Source organism: Macadamia integrifolia, chromosome 3 (genome assembly GCF_013358625.1).
Source record: "Macadamia integrifolia cultivar HAES 741 chromosome 3, SCU_Mint_v3, whole genome shotgun sequence".
Classification (NCBI taxonomy): domain Eukaryota; kingdom Viridiplantae; phylum Streptophyta; class Magnoliopsida; order Proteales; family Proteaceae; genus Macadamia; species Macadamia integrifolia.
In genome coordinates this window covers 10,102,507-10,116,971 of record NC_056559.1, presented here as the reverse complement: position 1 = coordinate 10,116,971, position 14,465 = coordinate 10,102,507, and the positions used below count along the sequence as shown (strand labels likewise).

Genomic DNA, 14,465 nt, shown 5'->3' with positions numbered 1-14,465 from the left:
ATAAAATGATGTGCATAGTGCATGATCCCCTTTTACACTTTTCAATATTCTCTTTCCTCTCTGACCACGTGGACCCTTTGTAGACGAACCCTAATGCATTCCCTTCCATACATTCATTAGCCTAGCATTGTTAAGTCAAAAAGATCAAGAGAGAGTTCTACTACAAATGCTTGTCTCTGGACACTAAACATGCCTTTTGAAATTCATTTTCAATTAATAACCACATCTTCTAACAGATATCATTCATTAGATTCAATGGAGACATTATTAATTATTAATTAATCACAAAAAAAGAACATAGTTTTAGAGAAATTATTTTACCTAATTCGTTTCATTTATTTTATAATTCTATTTTTGAGGGTGAAAAGGAGAGATGGTTGATATGGTGGCATATTTTGTAATTACAACAATAAAGAAGGTTAGTTAGAAACAATAGCAGACTTCAATTTTTAACCACATCGATGTTCTATATTTTCCCCTTGTGTGTGCTTCTTTTCTTCTTCACATCTTCACTGATTTCTGTATTTTGGACTGAAAATTTCTTCAAATCGCTGAGGTAATCAGTTGGGTTTAGTTTACAGAGTCGATCCAAGTAATCAAGAGCAGTGTGCGCCATTTTTTTTCTCATTTTTGGCTCCTGAAAGACGCCGGTTTTCAATAGAAGAAGAAGAAGAGAGAGTGGGGAAGGTTCGTCTCTGTTGGAAGTTAGAAATGCTGAGAAACCAGCGATTATACGGGGAGTGGGATCCGATCGGGAAATCGCTGGTGGTTTGATGGAAGGGGTAATTAGAGGGTTATTGACTCACGCATCGTTTGATGGAGGTGAAGGCCTTGCGGAGATCTCCGGCTACGTCGCAATCGAGATTTCAGACCTCCTTTCTGTTAGCAGCGCTTCTTTACGAGGTAGGTTTTACTGTTTTCTTCGTACTTCTATTGTCATGAATTTTGGCGTTGCAGTGGTGGTTGCTGTTAATCATGGAGATTTAGAGCATTCGTTCAATTGTTCGGGATCCTCCGCCTCTCCTAACACACACACATACACCACCCCCCCCCAAAAAAAATAATAATAATAAAGGAGCTGTAGGGGCTTTTTCAGTACCTATTTTTCAGTTTCTGGGTTTTAGATTTGAAGGGTTTTCCTTTTTGGGTTTCTGCTGGAGGGTGAGAGAGGGGTGCCGAGTAGTTATTGTTTTGAGAATGTCCTTAGCTATGCGGATTTTGGGGGACCCAGCTATGAAGTGCTGGGAGTCTGGGACTGTCTTTAGATTGTGATGATAGAACTGTGCAAAGTTGAAAATGTATTCAAGAGTTTCTTATATTTATTGGACGATTTGGAATATTTTCTGTCTACACTGATGCTTCTGGGTTTTTTGGGGGCTTCGAAGCTTTTCAGCGATTTTTAAAGTTTTTTTGGTGATTTTCTTTTTTTTGTTAACTTTTCAAAATTTTAGCTTGTATCTGCGGCAACAGTTTGATTTAGTTGACAAATGAAACCAAATTTTCTGTTGTTGTGGATGGTGTTTGGTTGCTTGGAGTTCAAATTAAGTCACTGGGAAAGGTCCAAGAGGATGTCTGTAGAATTGCGGGTTTGGTATGAGGCAGTAAGGGCAATGAATTAATAATTCGTGAATGTACTTTGGTATTTCAACCGGTTTATGCTGGGTTCTACAGAAGGCTTATTGATAATTGATTGATTTTGCAGATTTTCTATGATTTCTAGCTAGCAATCACATGAAAGGAAATTGTAATTACCTGTAGTGTTTACTTGGTTTTATCGGTCCAGAGAGAAATATACCTTTCACTAAGCATTTTTTTATGCTTATCTGTTCCTGTTGTGTGAGGAGATTGTTTGTTCAGAGCAACCTCAACCCCCAAAAGAACAAAATGTTGAAGTTAATTATTTTAATTATTGTGTTGTCCTCTTGCAATTCAGATATTACTGTTCCTGGTTTGGACTGAAGGTGCCAATGCTAATTCCCAAGTGAACCAGCTGCAAGGGCAAGGACTTGAAAGGGGTAATAAGGAAGTTCTCTCACATTCATGCATTCATGATCAGATACTTGAACAGAGGAGGCGACCCGGTCGCAATGAGTATTCAGTCACTCCACAAGCTTATGGGTTGCCTGGTCACTCGAGACATCTTCAACGTAAGGGAAGGGCATTGCTTGGAGTATCAAAACCACTAGAGTTGCAAAAGGATGCAAGGCAGCCAATTAGAATATATTTGAATTATGACGCTGTGGGCCACTCACCTGATAGAGATTGTCGAAGTGTTGGAGGGATAGTAAAGGTGTGTGACGAATTCGCCAAATGTAATTTTGCTGCTGGTACATGGCTATAGTGATTTTCTTATGTTGATTTTTTATGCCCTCCTTTTCAGCTAGGGGAGCCACCTGTGACTTCTGTTCTTGGAACTCCTGCTTGCAATCCTCATGGAGATCCTCCGATTTTTGGGGACTGTTGGTATAACTGCACCATGGAAGATATTTCTGGAGAGGACAAGAAGCATCGTCTTCGTAAGGTCTGGTTCCTTATTCTGATGCATTTAGTTAATTTACTTTTAAACCATTCAAAGATAATGTCAGCTAGCTTCATCTTTGATAAATCTCAAATTTACACCTACTTCGGTTGAAATGTGTCCTAATCTCAACTTTGATCAGTAATCTAAAAAAATAAATCATAAAATCTCAAGAATGACTCATGTTTTAAACCTATCTCTTTGTATTGGACATTTGACCTATGGATGAAACGTCTTCATACATGTGTAGCTATGTAAATGTTTGGTAGAGGAATTGTGATGATATGCAATCGAAGTCTTATTTCCACTAAAATAAGCTACACCTGTGATTTATCTACATCACATTGCTCTGTAGTTAGTTTTTAAAATTTTCAAAATTTTAATTCCTTTTGTTATTTATTATTTTTATCAAGTATCTTTTTAGCCTTTTGACTAATTTTTTTTTTTTTTTTTGTAAGTGATTTTTCTCCCTGTATCATATCAGGCATTACTTGCTAGTTTCTATTGCAAGTAGCATAATACGTGCTAATTAGAAGTAACTTTACACAGGCTTTGGGGCAGACGGCTGACTGGTTCAGAAGAGCCTTAGCTGTTGAGCCTGTGAAAGGGAATCTACGGTTGAGTGGATATTCTGCATGTGGACAAGATGGTGGTGTACAGCTTCCACGTGAATACGTAGAAGGTAATTTGCTGTAGGCGGTGCATGTCTGATGGTTCATCTGATGCAGACCATTTAATTGAAGGCTTTCTTCCTTTCTTGTTTGGTTGATATAAACGTGAGTAACCAATCACATCTTTTTGTAGAGGGTGTAGCTGATGCAGATTTAGTTCTTTTGGTAACTACAAGGCCTACAACTGGCAATACTCTGGCATGGGCAGTGGCATGTGAGCGTGATCAGTGGGGCCGTGCAATTGCTGGTATTTGTTTTTGGGGTGGTTGAAATTATTTCTATTAGGTTCACATATATACTTACCAAACTAATGACACCATGGTGTGTAGGTCATGTGAACGTTGCTCCTCGTCATTTGACTGCTGAAGCAGAGACATTACTGTCAGCTACTCTTATACACGAGGTTAGTTATCAAATAAATAAGGTTCAGTCATTACAGTGGCCACTATCTTTGGCCTTATGGAATTATTTATTTCCTTCCAGGTCATGCATGTTCTTGGCTTTGATCCTCATGCCTTTGCACATTTTCGGGATGAGAGGAAAAGAAGGCGGAGTGAGGTAATATTACTTAAAGTAGATTGCCATTTGTATGACACATTCTTTAATAATTATTTTCCTGTCAACCACCCAAAAATAATTTCCATAAAGAGGCTCATATCTTGCTTTCTCTCTTCCTCTGCTAAACCTTTCAGTATTTGTCAGTTATTGCCAACAATGTACTGGAAATTCATGCTTTCATTTACTTGCCCCAAGTCCAAATCATTTTATTCCATGTGGTCAGATAGACCTTTAACACTGAAGAGAGTTGTGCTCTTTTCATGTTTATTTTTCCTACTTCTGCATATGAACGTAAATTGAACTACGTGACCATCCAATTCTGTGCGGTCACAGCTGCTGTATGGTGAAGCTTGGACCCAAATTCCAGCACAGTGTAGACAATTTCTAAGGGGTGTTTAGAGATGCCAAATTGTATTTATCTTTTGACACATGTATCATGGTCCTGTTAGTCCACTGGTAAGTGATCTATTTTCTTTTGATTCTGTGAACTTGGTCAAAGGCACTGTAGTCAAAACTGTGGCTAGATTGCTAAATGATGTGAAGGTCACATATTCTTAGAACTATTCTCATGAAACAATTAACATATGTCAATGCTATGCTGTCCTAAAAACTGTAAAGTTCACAATTCTTACGCTCCTTATATTTCTCTAGAAGATGGTGTTGGCTACTTTTGACAATGTAGTAAGTGGGAACTCTTGTAATTCATCCATCAGCTACATTGGTAGCTGACTTATATCTGGACTCAGTTAGTTTACGACCTCTTGGAGAAGCCAGAACACTAAAGAACTGCACTTGGGAGCTGATTCAGGGAGACTAAAGATTTTTTGTGATACCTGCTGTCCATAGTTCTTGGGTATCAATTAGAGTGCAACTTGTTAGAATCGTCTATTGGCACCAGTTTGGTGAAGAAGTGGCTTCTGGAGTGGCCGGTTATACTGACAAATGGGGCGAGGGAAATAGAAGTTATTTTATTGGACCACATGTTCTAGTGCATCAGTTTTCTGTTTGGTGGGAGGGTTCTTGATGTTGTTGAATACTGATTTGGTAGTTAATTAATGTTTGTTTCTCGCCCTATATTGATTTTTTTTTTTTCTTACTCGCGATCAGAAAAATGATTTAAATTATAATAGTAGGAAAATATACTATGAAATTCTGGACAATTCTAGATGAGCAGACACTGATCATGAGAATCCACCTATGGCATAGCCGTCAGCAGCATCACTTAATAAAAATTGACTTAACAACTCACCTTCGGCAAAGCCCTCAGCAAGGAAAGCCAGTAAAAATTTTGAAAACTTATAATGGGGTCTTCCTTTAGAATCCCATAGAATCTCACGCTGAATGAAAAGAGGACAATCCTTCCAAGAATTAACCCCTCTCTCGGAAGCAGCCTTCTTAGCCAAAATATCTGCAACACAATTAGAGAATGCCTGCAAAATGGTCCAACAATGGAGCCCTAGATGGATATTCAATATGCCCATTGTTGGTTATCTTGATGAATGGAAGTTGGTGTTTCTGGAGTTGCGATGTGGCTTGGAAATTTAGGGCCTCTCACCTTGTGTTTTCATATTCTATTTGCAGGTTACTGTACAAGCCATGGATGAGAAGTTGGGGCGAATGGTGACTCGTGTGGTGCTTCCACGTGTTGTCATGCATGCACGATCTCATTACGGAGTAAGTACTGAACTTTCGAAAGGTAGAAAAGAAATGCCTCAAGCAGTTTATAAAAAAAAAAAGTCTCAAGCAGATATTTCACAATTTAGTTCTCTCTCTCTCTCTCTCTTGTATTTCTTCTTTTAATTGGATGGAGTTGGGAGTGGGGTTGATTTGGGGTCTAAAAGATTAAAACTGATAGTCTATAATGGGCAGGCCTTCTCTGAGAATTTTACTGGTTTAGAATTGGAGGATGGAGGAGGTCGTGGCACATCAGGTACCTCCTTTTTCATTATTCTGCTCTATATATCTTTGCTGGCAAGAAAAGTGTGCCTTTAAAACTTAGATGATGGTACCGGAGAACATGGTGACTTCTAAAATTGTATAGTATTGTATGGGACAGATGCAGACATGCAGTCGACAACATTAAGTGTTGCATTGAAAATTTAGAAACTTCTAACTAAAATGGAAGCATAAGTAGAACACGGAGTGTGTATTCCTTGTAAAAGATATTGCACTATAATTTTAGCAGTAAGGACAATTGTGTTTTCCATCATATACATTCTGCTTAGTTCATGGAGTTGTAACTGCTGGTTGAGCTCAAGGACATTGGGTTCTTATGTAAATCTTGGATCATATATATGTTCTTAATGACGAATGCATGCTAAATTTGCCTGCAGGATCACACTGGGAGAAAAGGCTTATGATGAATGAAATTATGACAGGTTCAGTTGATACAAGATCAGTAGTTTCAAAAATGACATTGGCTTTGTTAGAGGATAGTGGATGGTACCAGGCTAACTATAGTGTCTCAGACAGTCTCAATTGGGGTCGCAACCAAGGGACAGAATTTGTTACCTCTCCCTGCAATCAGTGGAAGGGGGCGTATCATTGTAACACAACACAATTGTCAGGCTGTACTTATAACAGGGAAGCTGAAGGGTATTGCCCAATTGTAAGTTATAACGGAGACCTACCTCAATGGGCTCGCTACTTTCCTCAAGCTAACAAAGGTGTGCCCTTTTGCATTTTTGTTTTTCCACTTTCACTTTTGGTGATGATAATGGATCTTTCGTCTCTTCTACCATATACTGCTCAGGACATTTGTTCTGCAAAACCTGTGATTGGTACCTAAGAGCATTAGTTATTCCATCAGAGTGGCATCTCAGATCTGGTTGTAAATGTGGATTCTCCTTGAATTGTCCTATGCCATATAAAGTGATTACTAGGACTGACTCTCAGGAAACATGGCGTGCATGATTTTCCAGGACCAAGCATTTGGTGGAATCCACCAATCTAGATCTCAGATTATGAAAAATGATCGGTCACATTCTAAAATGTGAACCATCACTCTTGTGCTGAACCTCCAATGCACAGGACCTAAAATCTTAATATTATATTCGTGGGTGGTAATTACTATCTATGATACCTTAGATTGGTTTATCTCTGAAAATTTTACATGTATTCATAGACAATCACAAATACTGCCTAAAATCATTAACTATTAGTGGCTGGATATATTAGGGTCATATCTTTTGACTTATTGTTAACTACCTGTCTCTGGTCACTGCAGGTGGGCAGTCCTCATTGGCTGATTATTGTACCTATTTTGTGGCGTACTCTGATGGGTCATGTACAGACACAAATAGTGCACGGTCTCCCGACAGAATGTTGGGTGAAGTGCGGGGAAGTAGCTCCCGGTGAGTTGTGCTCTTGAAAATTCATAAGAAACACTTGACACGTGGCAGCGACTTACGTGTTTGAACATATAGGTGCATGGCTTCATCTTTGGTGCGAACTGGCTTCGTCCGAGGATCAATGACCCAAGGAAATGGTTGTTATCAGCATAGATGTGTAAACAATTCATTAGAGGTATAAATATGTTTGTATTTGCTTTTGTCATATATTCCTTCATAGCAAATGTTAAGTGGATCTAAATCTTATGTGCTGGAAGGGTCATTTTTGGGTCATAAGCATGAATGTGCACCGTCGTGAAGAAATTATATTAAATAATTATTTCATTCCTCTGGCAGATACTGAATGATTAGACAACTTGTGATTCTTAATTGTTCAATTTTGCTTGTTGTCTGTCTCCCTTCTTAAGTGATGTTTTTCTATTTGTTCTTTTAGGTTGCTGTTGATCGTGTGTGGAAAGTGTGCCCTGAGGCTGGTGGACCAGTTCAGTTTCCTGGGTTCAACGGTAAATATGCTGTCCTATTGGCACTTTATGTGGTAAATCACTGAAAATATGAAATGCCAGTTGTTTTCATTGTTGATCTTAGTAGCTTCTATCTGTTCCTATCTTCAGGTGAACTGATCTGCCCTGCTTACCACGAACTCTGTAACACTGTGCGGGTGCCTGTACCTGGTCAATGTCCCAGTTCATGTAATTTCAATGGAGATTGCATTGAAGGAAAATGCCACTGCTTTCTAGGATTCCATGGTCATGACTGTAGGGAACGTGAGGCCTATACATCTTTCCCTTTACTTTGGATTGCTCTTTGACCAAAATCTCAAATTATTTACAAAACATGCAACGACATGGAACTGTATCTTCACTTTCTCTCTACCCAGTTTGCGTACCAAAGAAGTTTTCTGAAATGGTTCTGAATCGTGAAAGTTTACTCATTTCTGAATTTACAGCTATCCTTTTCTAGACGCGATTCCCTTACAATATTTACTTTGGACTCACAAACAACATGGACCTCTGGCATTGTTGTTGCATCTGTTAATTTTATTTGAGACCTGACATTTACTGGTATTTGCAGGCTCCTGCCCAAATAATTGTGGCAAGCATGGAAAGTGTCTCCCTAATGGAATCTGTGAATGTCAAAAGGGGCATACTGGCATTGACTGCTCAACAGGTAATTGTCCTTTGAAAGATTATGCTGGTCTCTGCATACTAAGTTCTATTGTTTTGTAATACAAAAAATGTTCACTCCAGTCAAATTAATGTTTATTCCATGAATAGATGAGAACCTTTCTGGGCACTTCAAAGTAGGAACCATACCTTGTGTACACACATTGAGATCAACTACTAGTCTTTAATATTTGTGACGACGATGATGATGGATGTTGTGAACCATTTATATTGCATGTTGCGCTAAAAATATATATTTCTTTTTAGTAGAACTTAGAAAAAAAATTTCAATATAACATGCAGCAGATGCATGCAAATATGATCTCCCTGTCATATGAAACACCCCTAAACTGGAAATAAGATGTGTAAGGTAGTACAAGTGACTTGGTCAAGCACATGCAGAATAATTGAATCCTTACGGAACACTTCAATTTTCATTTATGATATAAAAACATTTTTTAAAACTTCCCTGATATAAAAACATTTTTCAAAACTTCCCTGAAACTATATTTTGAATCCAATAGCAATAACTAGACATGCATGTGTTACATATTTTAAATAAATTGTGTTACATTTTTTAAATTAATTGGATTTTCTCTGCAATACTTGTAGAATTATTATATCGGTATTCAGTACATGATAAGATATTAATTTGAAGTATTTGAAGATACAAATGCCATTTACATTGTAAATTACCATATACTGTTTTTGGGTAAAACATTAGATCAAATATCCAATGGAAATGATGGGAAGTGCTTGACGGTGCCTTTGCATGATATGCAGCCGTTTGTGATGAACAGTGCAGTCTGCATGGTGGTGTCTGTGATAATGGAATTTGCGAGTTCCGTTGCTCTGACTATGCGGGCTATACCTGCCAGAATAGCTCCAAGCTCCTTCCGAGTCTTTCAGTTTGCAGGGACGTTCTGGAAAGAGACGCCATGGGGCAACACTGTGCTCCTAGTGAACCGAGCATATTGCAACAGCTAGAAGCTGCTGTGGTCATGCCCAACTACAATAGATTGATTCCTGGCAGTCGGACATTATTTAGCATCCTAGACAATGGTTACTGTGCTGCAGCTGCAAAGCGGCTAGCATGCTGGGTGAGTTTTCATATTGTATTCCTTTTCTTATCCCCCCCCCCCCTCTTGTAGTATGGTGAATCTTACAGGAAATCCTAGATTTCGTTGCATTTGCATGGGTCAAGCAGCGCATTGGGGGTGCGTGCACCAGATCCCCTGAATTCTGCCAACTTATCATGGCTGTCTTATTAGTTGTCTCCAAAATAGAAATCTACTGATGGGATGATTTGAAACATGCGCTTTCGACAGTGATGCCAAGCAGTGCTCTACTTCTTGCACGCTGTTGTGAACCACAACAATGACTTTCTTTCTTACTACTGATTGATGAAAATGTCAGAAGTAGTGTTATAATACGGTTGGGTCTTTGAATTGGCAGATTTCCATACAAAAGTGCGACAAAGACGGGGACAACAGGCTTCGGGTATGCCATTCAGCATGCCGTTCATACAATGCAGCCTGTGGAGCATGTCTTGACTGCACAGACCAGACTCTCTTCAGCAGTGAGGAGGAAGGTGATGGGCAGTGCACTGGCTTTGGTGAGATGAGACCATGGTGGCTGCGTCGCTTCCGGAACTTCTATTCCTCATAGCACAAGTGTTTAGAGAAATCTGTAAAATATAGCCTCTGTATTTGTCTGTCTTCTGTAATTTTTCCGAAGGGTTTAATCTTAGGAAAGGTGACGACGTGCGTTCACCACAAGTAGGTAGGTTCCTTCCACCCTGCAAAAAGTGAAATCCTTGAAGAAGGATTGGGTGGTATTTGTATGGAGTTTGGGCTTTGAAAGTGAAGTCCAGACGGTAGAAATTGTAACGAAAGTTGAAAAAGAGGAAGAAGAAAAAAATTGTTCTTCCGGAATTGAGAATGAAAATCTCAAGGGCTTTTTGAAGATTTGGTTCCATCATTGTGATTTTTCTTTTCATTGGTTCCAAATAGAAATTAAGAAGATGGGGAACAGTAATCCCTTATGCAACTTATTGTTAAGATTACACTTAGGCTTCTCAATATGCATGGGTTATCTTCTGTCCATGGAGTGTTTGATTCTGACAGTGGTTTAAATATGCGTAATGTTGTTGCCCACCAAGCTGCCAACTATATGATCAATTTCAATAAACCTCAAAAGCCTAAAATATTGGGAGACCAATTCCTCTTCAATCATGATGAAGAAAAAATCTCCTCACCATGGAGATCTGAAACCTTTGATGAACATAGGAAAGATAATTTTTTTATCCAGGGCAATGGGAGCTGGGAGTTGACGACACAAGAGTTCGATCATAGGGTCAATCCTTTGATGTCTTGTTTGTCTCTTTGTTTCCTTTTAATTGTTACTATGGGTGGTTATTAGGGTTATTGAGAATTCTTTGTAAATGCATAGAACCGTGAGGAAGAAAGCTTGTAACTCTTTTTCCATTGCTATTAAAACTGTTCTTATCTCTATGTGAAGGTAGACATAGGCAAACCAAGTATATCTTTGCATTGTGTAATTGTTTTTTCATTTTCTGCTATCATATGTAGATTTTCATTTCTACAACATCATCAGTGATGAACAAACTCTTCTTTATCCAAATGTGAAAGGAAACTTGGTTCAATATTGAAACTAAAAGTTCTTCTAGGGAGGATTAGGAATTATCATTCTCACACATTGCTCCGAGTTGGATCATAAGTGAAAATCGATGGAATAGGCTGAGATGTTAGAAGGTATAGAGGTATGATCCTTTCTTTGGGACTTTGAATGTGTTTTTATTAACCTTTTGGCCCATTTCAATCTAAAAGCTTACACTTTTAACCAGAATCCCAACTAATAGTTATTGCATGAGCTATCCACTTTATTTAACACGATCTGATTTTTCGCCATGATTTATGATTTAATTAGTTTGACCTTTTTTGAGAATTTGGCTCTTTTCCAATTAATCGGCTGCCCAATTAGTGATCCAATGAGCTAGAAAGACCTCGGATCCGTCCTCTTAACCTTTGGATCACTAATTGAATACCTAATTAATTGGAGAGAATCTTTTTTTTATTTTTTGAATACCTAGGTTAGACCAATCGGTGTGGGCATGTCCACATCATGATGACCTTGTAATTGTTTATCATGAGTTTCCATTACCAACTTCGTTGAATTGAGAAACCAATTCATAGATCAATCAAGAATCCAATTAAAGTGTTTGTTTAGGGCAGACGTAATGGTACCTCATACGTGTTAGGCCATTGGCTGTCTGATTTTTTTTTTTTTTGGTAGAATTGGCTGTCTGATTGAAGCTTTGATAAAAGTCAACAGAAATATAAAAATCCAATCGTTGTTGATGCCCATGTATCTATCCTCATTGGTCGTCACGTCAGGTATAGACCCAGACCAGGGAGCCTTTCTTTTTTCAATTTTTTAAAATTCTTATAATTAGTAAGGTTTTGAAAGTCACATTGAAATTGATCAATAACTCAAATTAACCAACTGCCGATTTAGATCAACCTTGATTCTATGTTTATTGAGTCCAACCGAGTAAGACAGTCTAGGCAAGTTCAGTCGATTCTGACCTAGTTACAATTTACAACTATTCTCAGCCAATTTTGGAACTATTTCAAATTGGAATAGGAATCACAAGAGAAGATGATGAATCATGTACCTGATTTCAAGTTTTTAAACCTTGTGATTAAACATTGCCAAAAATTATTTTCTTCCATTAGGTGGAAAACACCAAAAATATATAGTTGGTATCTAGAACTATGCTTTTTTGTTAGACATAGGTTGCCTTTGGTCTGCATTCTCAGAATGCATTCCAAGAAATTTGACCAATTGCAACATTAATCTTCCACTCAATCTTATATATCTGGATCAATTATTTATTTAACATATATTTGTCATTTTATCTTCTCAAACATTTGTGGGACCCACTAATCCTGGACACCACACTTGATAAGATCTAAACTCTAAATTATGGTTAAAGAGATTGAACTATATAGCTATACTTTGAGACAGCTTAAAATTATATAACAGGATTTTTTGAAATGAAAGTTGCATTTGGTATGATTTCTTAGAATATATAATACATACCACACGTAATAATAGACTCTTCTGTAACCAAACTCTCATTTATAACTCTGTTTGTTTCAATGGAATTTACAATAAATAAACGACTATTAGAAATCCAGCCAGAATTAAATCCCCACTAAATAATGAGAACATTCTAATAAATAGATTGAAAATAAAAACAAAAGAGAACAAAGAAACCTCAGCGAATTCTACGCGCCCATGGAGTGATCACGAATTCATGATCCGGTAGGGCAGAAGGTGATTAAGTAATCAGAGCCGTTGCAGGTACAGGTACTAGACGCATCATCGTAAGCGTAGCTATAAGCCGTCGGGCACGCGCTCTTGAACAATTGAGAGTAACGCGTAGGAGAGCACGTCTGCGGAGTGGAGTGGGCCCCGGTGCAACAATACTCCGGCGAGTTGAACGCATCGCACGCGCTCTTACATGCCACAACCGCCCCCGACTCCGTCACCTGCAGCTCGGCCGGACAGTTGGTATTCAGGTCGTCAACACAACCTGCGTACTGACACGAGCCGGTGCCACCGGAAGGCTTCACTCCCATACCCTCATTGTAACCGTCGACGAGACTCACGTCGTAGAAATCCTGTTGGTTGTTGCCGCTTCCGATGGTGAACTCTGCCAGCGTCACAGGTGGTGCGCCGCCCCCGGTGCACTTAAGTCCGCCGCAATCACCGGTGGTGCAATGACCGTTGCCTGAATCGTCGAAGTTGCATCCGGTTCGGGCCCAGAATCGACCAGACCAACCGGGTTGTGCAGTGAGCTGCACTGACGTACCTGGTGGCAAAGGAAAACCTCCGTTACCCAGTAAGGCGCCGCCATCACCTGATAAAGTTCCCGGCCAGACGGTGTAGTTACATGAGTTTTGGAGTGTGAACACTGTGGCCGACATAGTCTTCCCTGCAACAGAAATAAACGAAAATTAATTTCATTTTTGTTGAGAGCCCATTAACAAAAACCAGAAAGAAATGTGTTTTGTTTGTCTCTTACCTACTAGTAAGAGGAGTGGTAGGAGAAGGGTACTCAAGTTTCTCCAGAACGCCATTAGTTTTCTCTGAAATCTGAAGTAGATCGAAGAGGAAGAAGGACAAGTAGAACTATCTGTAGAAGATAAAAGGAGTGGTTGTGGCTGGCAACGTGGAAGTTATATGTATACGTAGCTTGAGTTCCCTCTTATATACTACTACAGAGCCTTGGCCTTTTCAGATGGTTCTTGTTTTGCAAAGTTAATTACATTTTTGGGCTCAACGACAAGTTGATGAAGATATTTTTCTGATCTATCATCCAAAGACTCCAGGACTTGCGGTTAGATTTTTTTTTACCAATCATCCTCTTAACAGTGTTCGTGTCTTTGCGATCGTGAATCGTGGCCAGGAGAGTAGTTGGGCCAACCTTTTCAAAACCCCAATCCAAACCCAGATCCCTTTAACTTAGCCTAAGCCACTCCTAGCCTGGAGAACCAACCTTGTCAGTCTGAGCCCAGCTTAAGTCCGCTCTGATTGGTCTTGTTGGGGCGCTCCTGACCTTGATTTGGTTTTGCTGTTAGGACCAGGCTGACCCTCAAAAATTTTGAAAATCCTACTCAGGCCATGTTCGGACGGACAAGGTTAGGTCTGGGTTGACATGGTTAAACTTGCACCTCCATTGAAGAGTAAGTAATAATTCATAATCGGTAACTAAAAACTACCCTAGTAGTTAGGGTTACTGTAACATTACGTGTCATGCAAGAGTACAACACCATCTTCTGTCACCGAAGCTTCCTTAACAGGCCACTCCTCACACGTTCATAAGTTGGTTAGACTTACCATACCCATCAAAACCATTTAGGTGAATTTTTCTGTGATGGTATTAGATCGACGACCTTCTACCAAAAAAAAAAAAAATGAAGTATTAGATTGACGACCTACGACTCTTCTAGTAAATAGTTTTAGCAAAAAAAAGAAAAAAGTAAATAGTTTGACCCTATTATCTTAGCCATCTGTGGTTCAACTAAGGATATGACTTATTGTAAGAATGTAAATGGATCAGATGTATTCGGATCCCGATATTTCATGATCGGATATGGATATCTTTAAACGAATA

At 39.0% G+C, this 14,465-nt stretch overlaps 2 protein-coding genes across 2 annotated transcripts; one reads left to right on the top strand and one right to left on the bottom strand.

Annotated features, from left to right (window-relative positions):
• Positions 1-481: 481 nt before the first annotated feature.
• Positions 482-10,225, top strand: LOC122073598. The gene is made up of 17 exons (XM_042638194.1): positions 482-903; positions 1,934-2,290; positions 2,381-2,521; positions 3,068-3,200; positions 3,323-3,436; positions 3,519-3,592; positions 3,673-3,747; positions 5,329-5,421; positions 5,617-5,677; positions 6,081-6,413; positions 6,974-7,100; positions 7,173-7,272; positions 7,531-7,600; positions 7,709-7,861; positions 8,169-8,264; positions 9,044-9,360; positions 9,716-10,225. The coding sequence occupies exons 1-17, from the start codon at positions 817-819 to the stop codon at positions 9,926-9,928; spliced, it is 2,544 nt and encodes an 847-aa protein (XP_042494128.1). The 5' UTR covers positions 482-816; the 3' UTR covers positions 9,929-10,225.
• Positions 10,226-12,409: 2,184 nt separating this feature from the next.
• LOC122073599 (pathogenesis-related thaumatin-like protein 3.5) lies at positions 12,410-13,617 on the bottom strand. The gene is made up of 2 exons (XM_042638195.1): positions 13,374-13,617; positions 12,410-13,283 (listed from the first exon to the last, which is right to left on the bottom strand). The coding sequence occupies exons 1-2, from the start codon at positions 13,426-13,428 to the stop codon at positions 12,601-12,603; spliced, it is 738 nt and encodes a 245-aa protein (XP_042494129.1). The 5' UTR covers positions 13,429-13,617; the 3' UTR covers positions 12,410-12,600.
• Between the last annotated feature and the right edge of the window lie 848 nt (positions 13,618-14,465).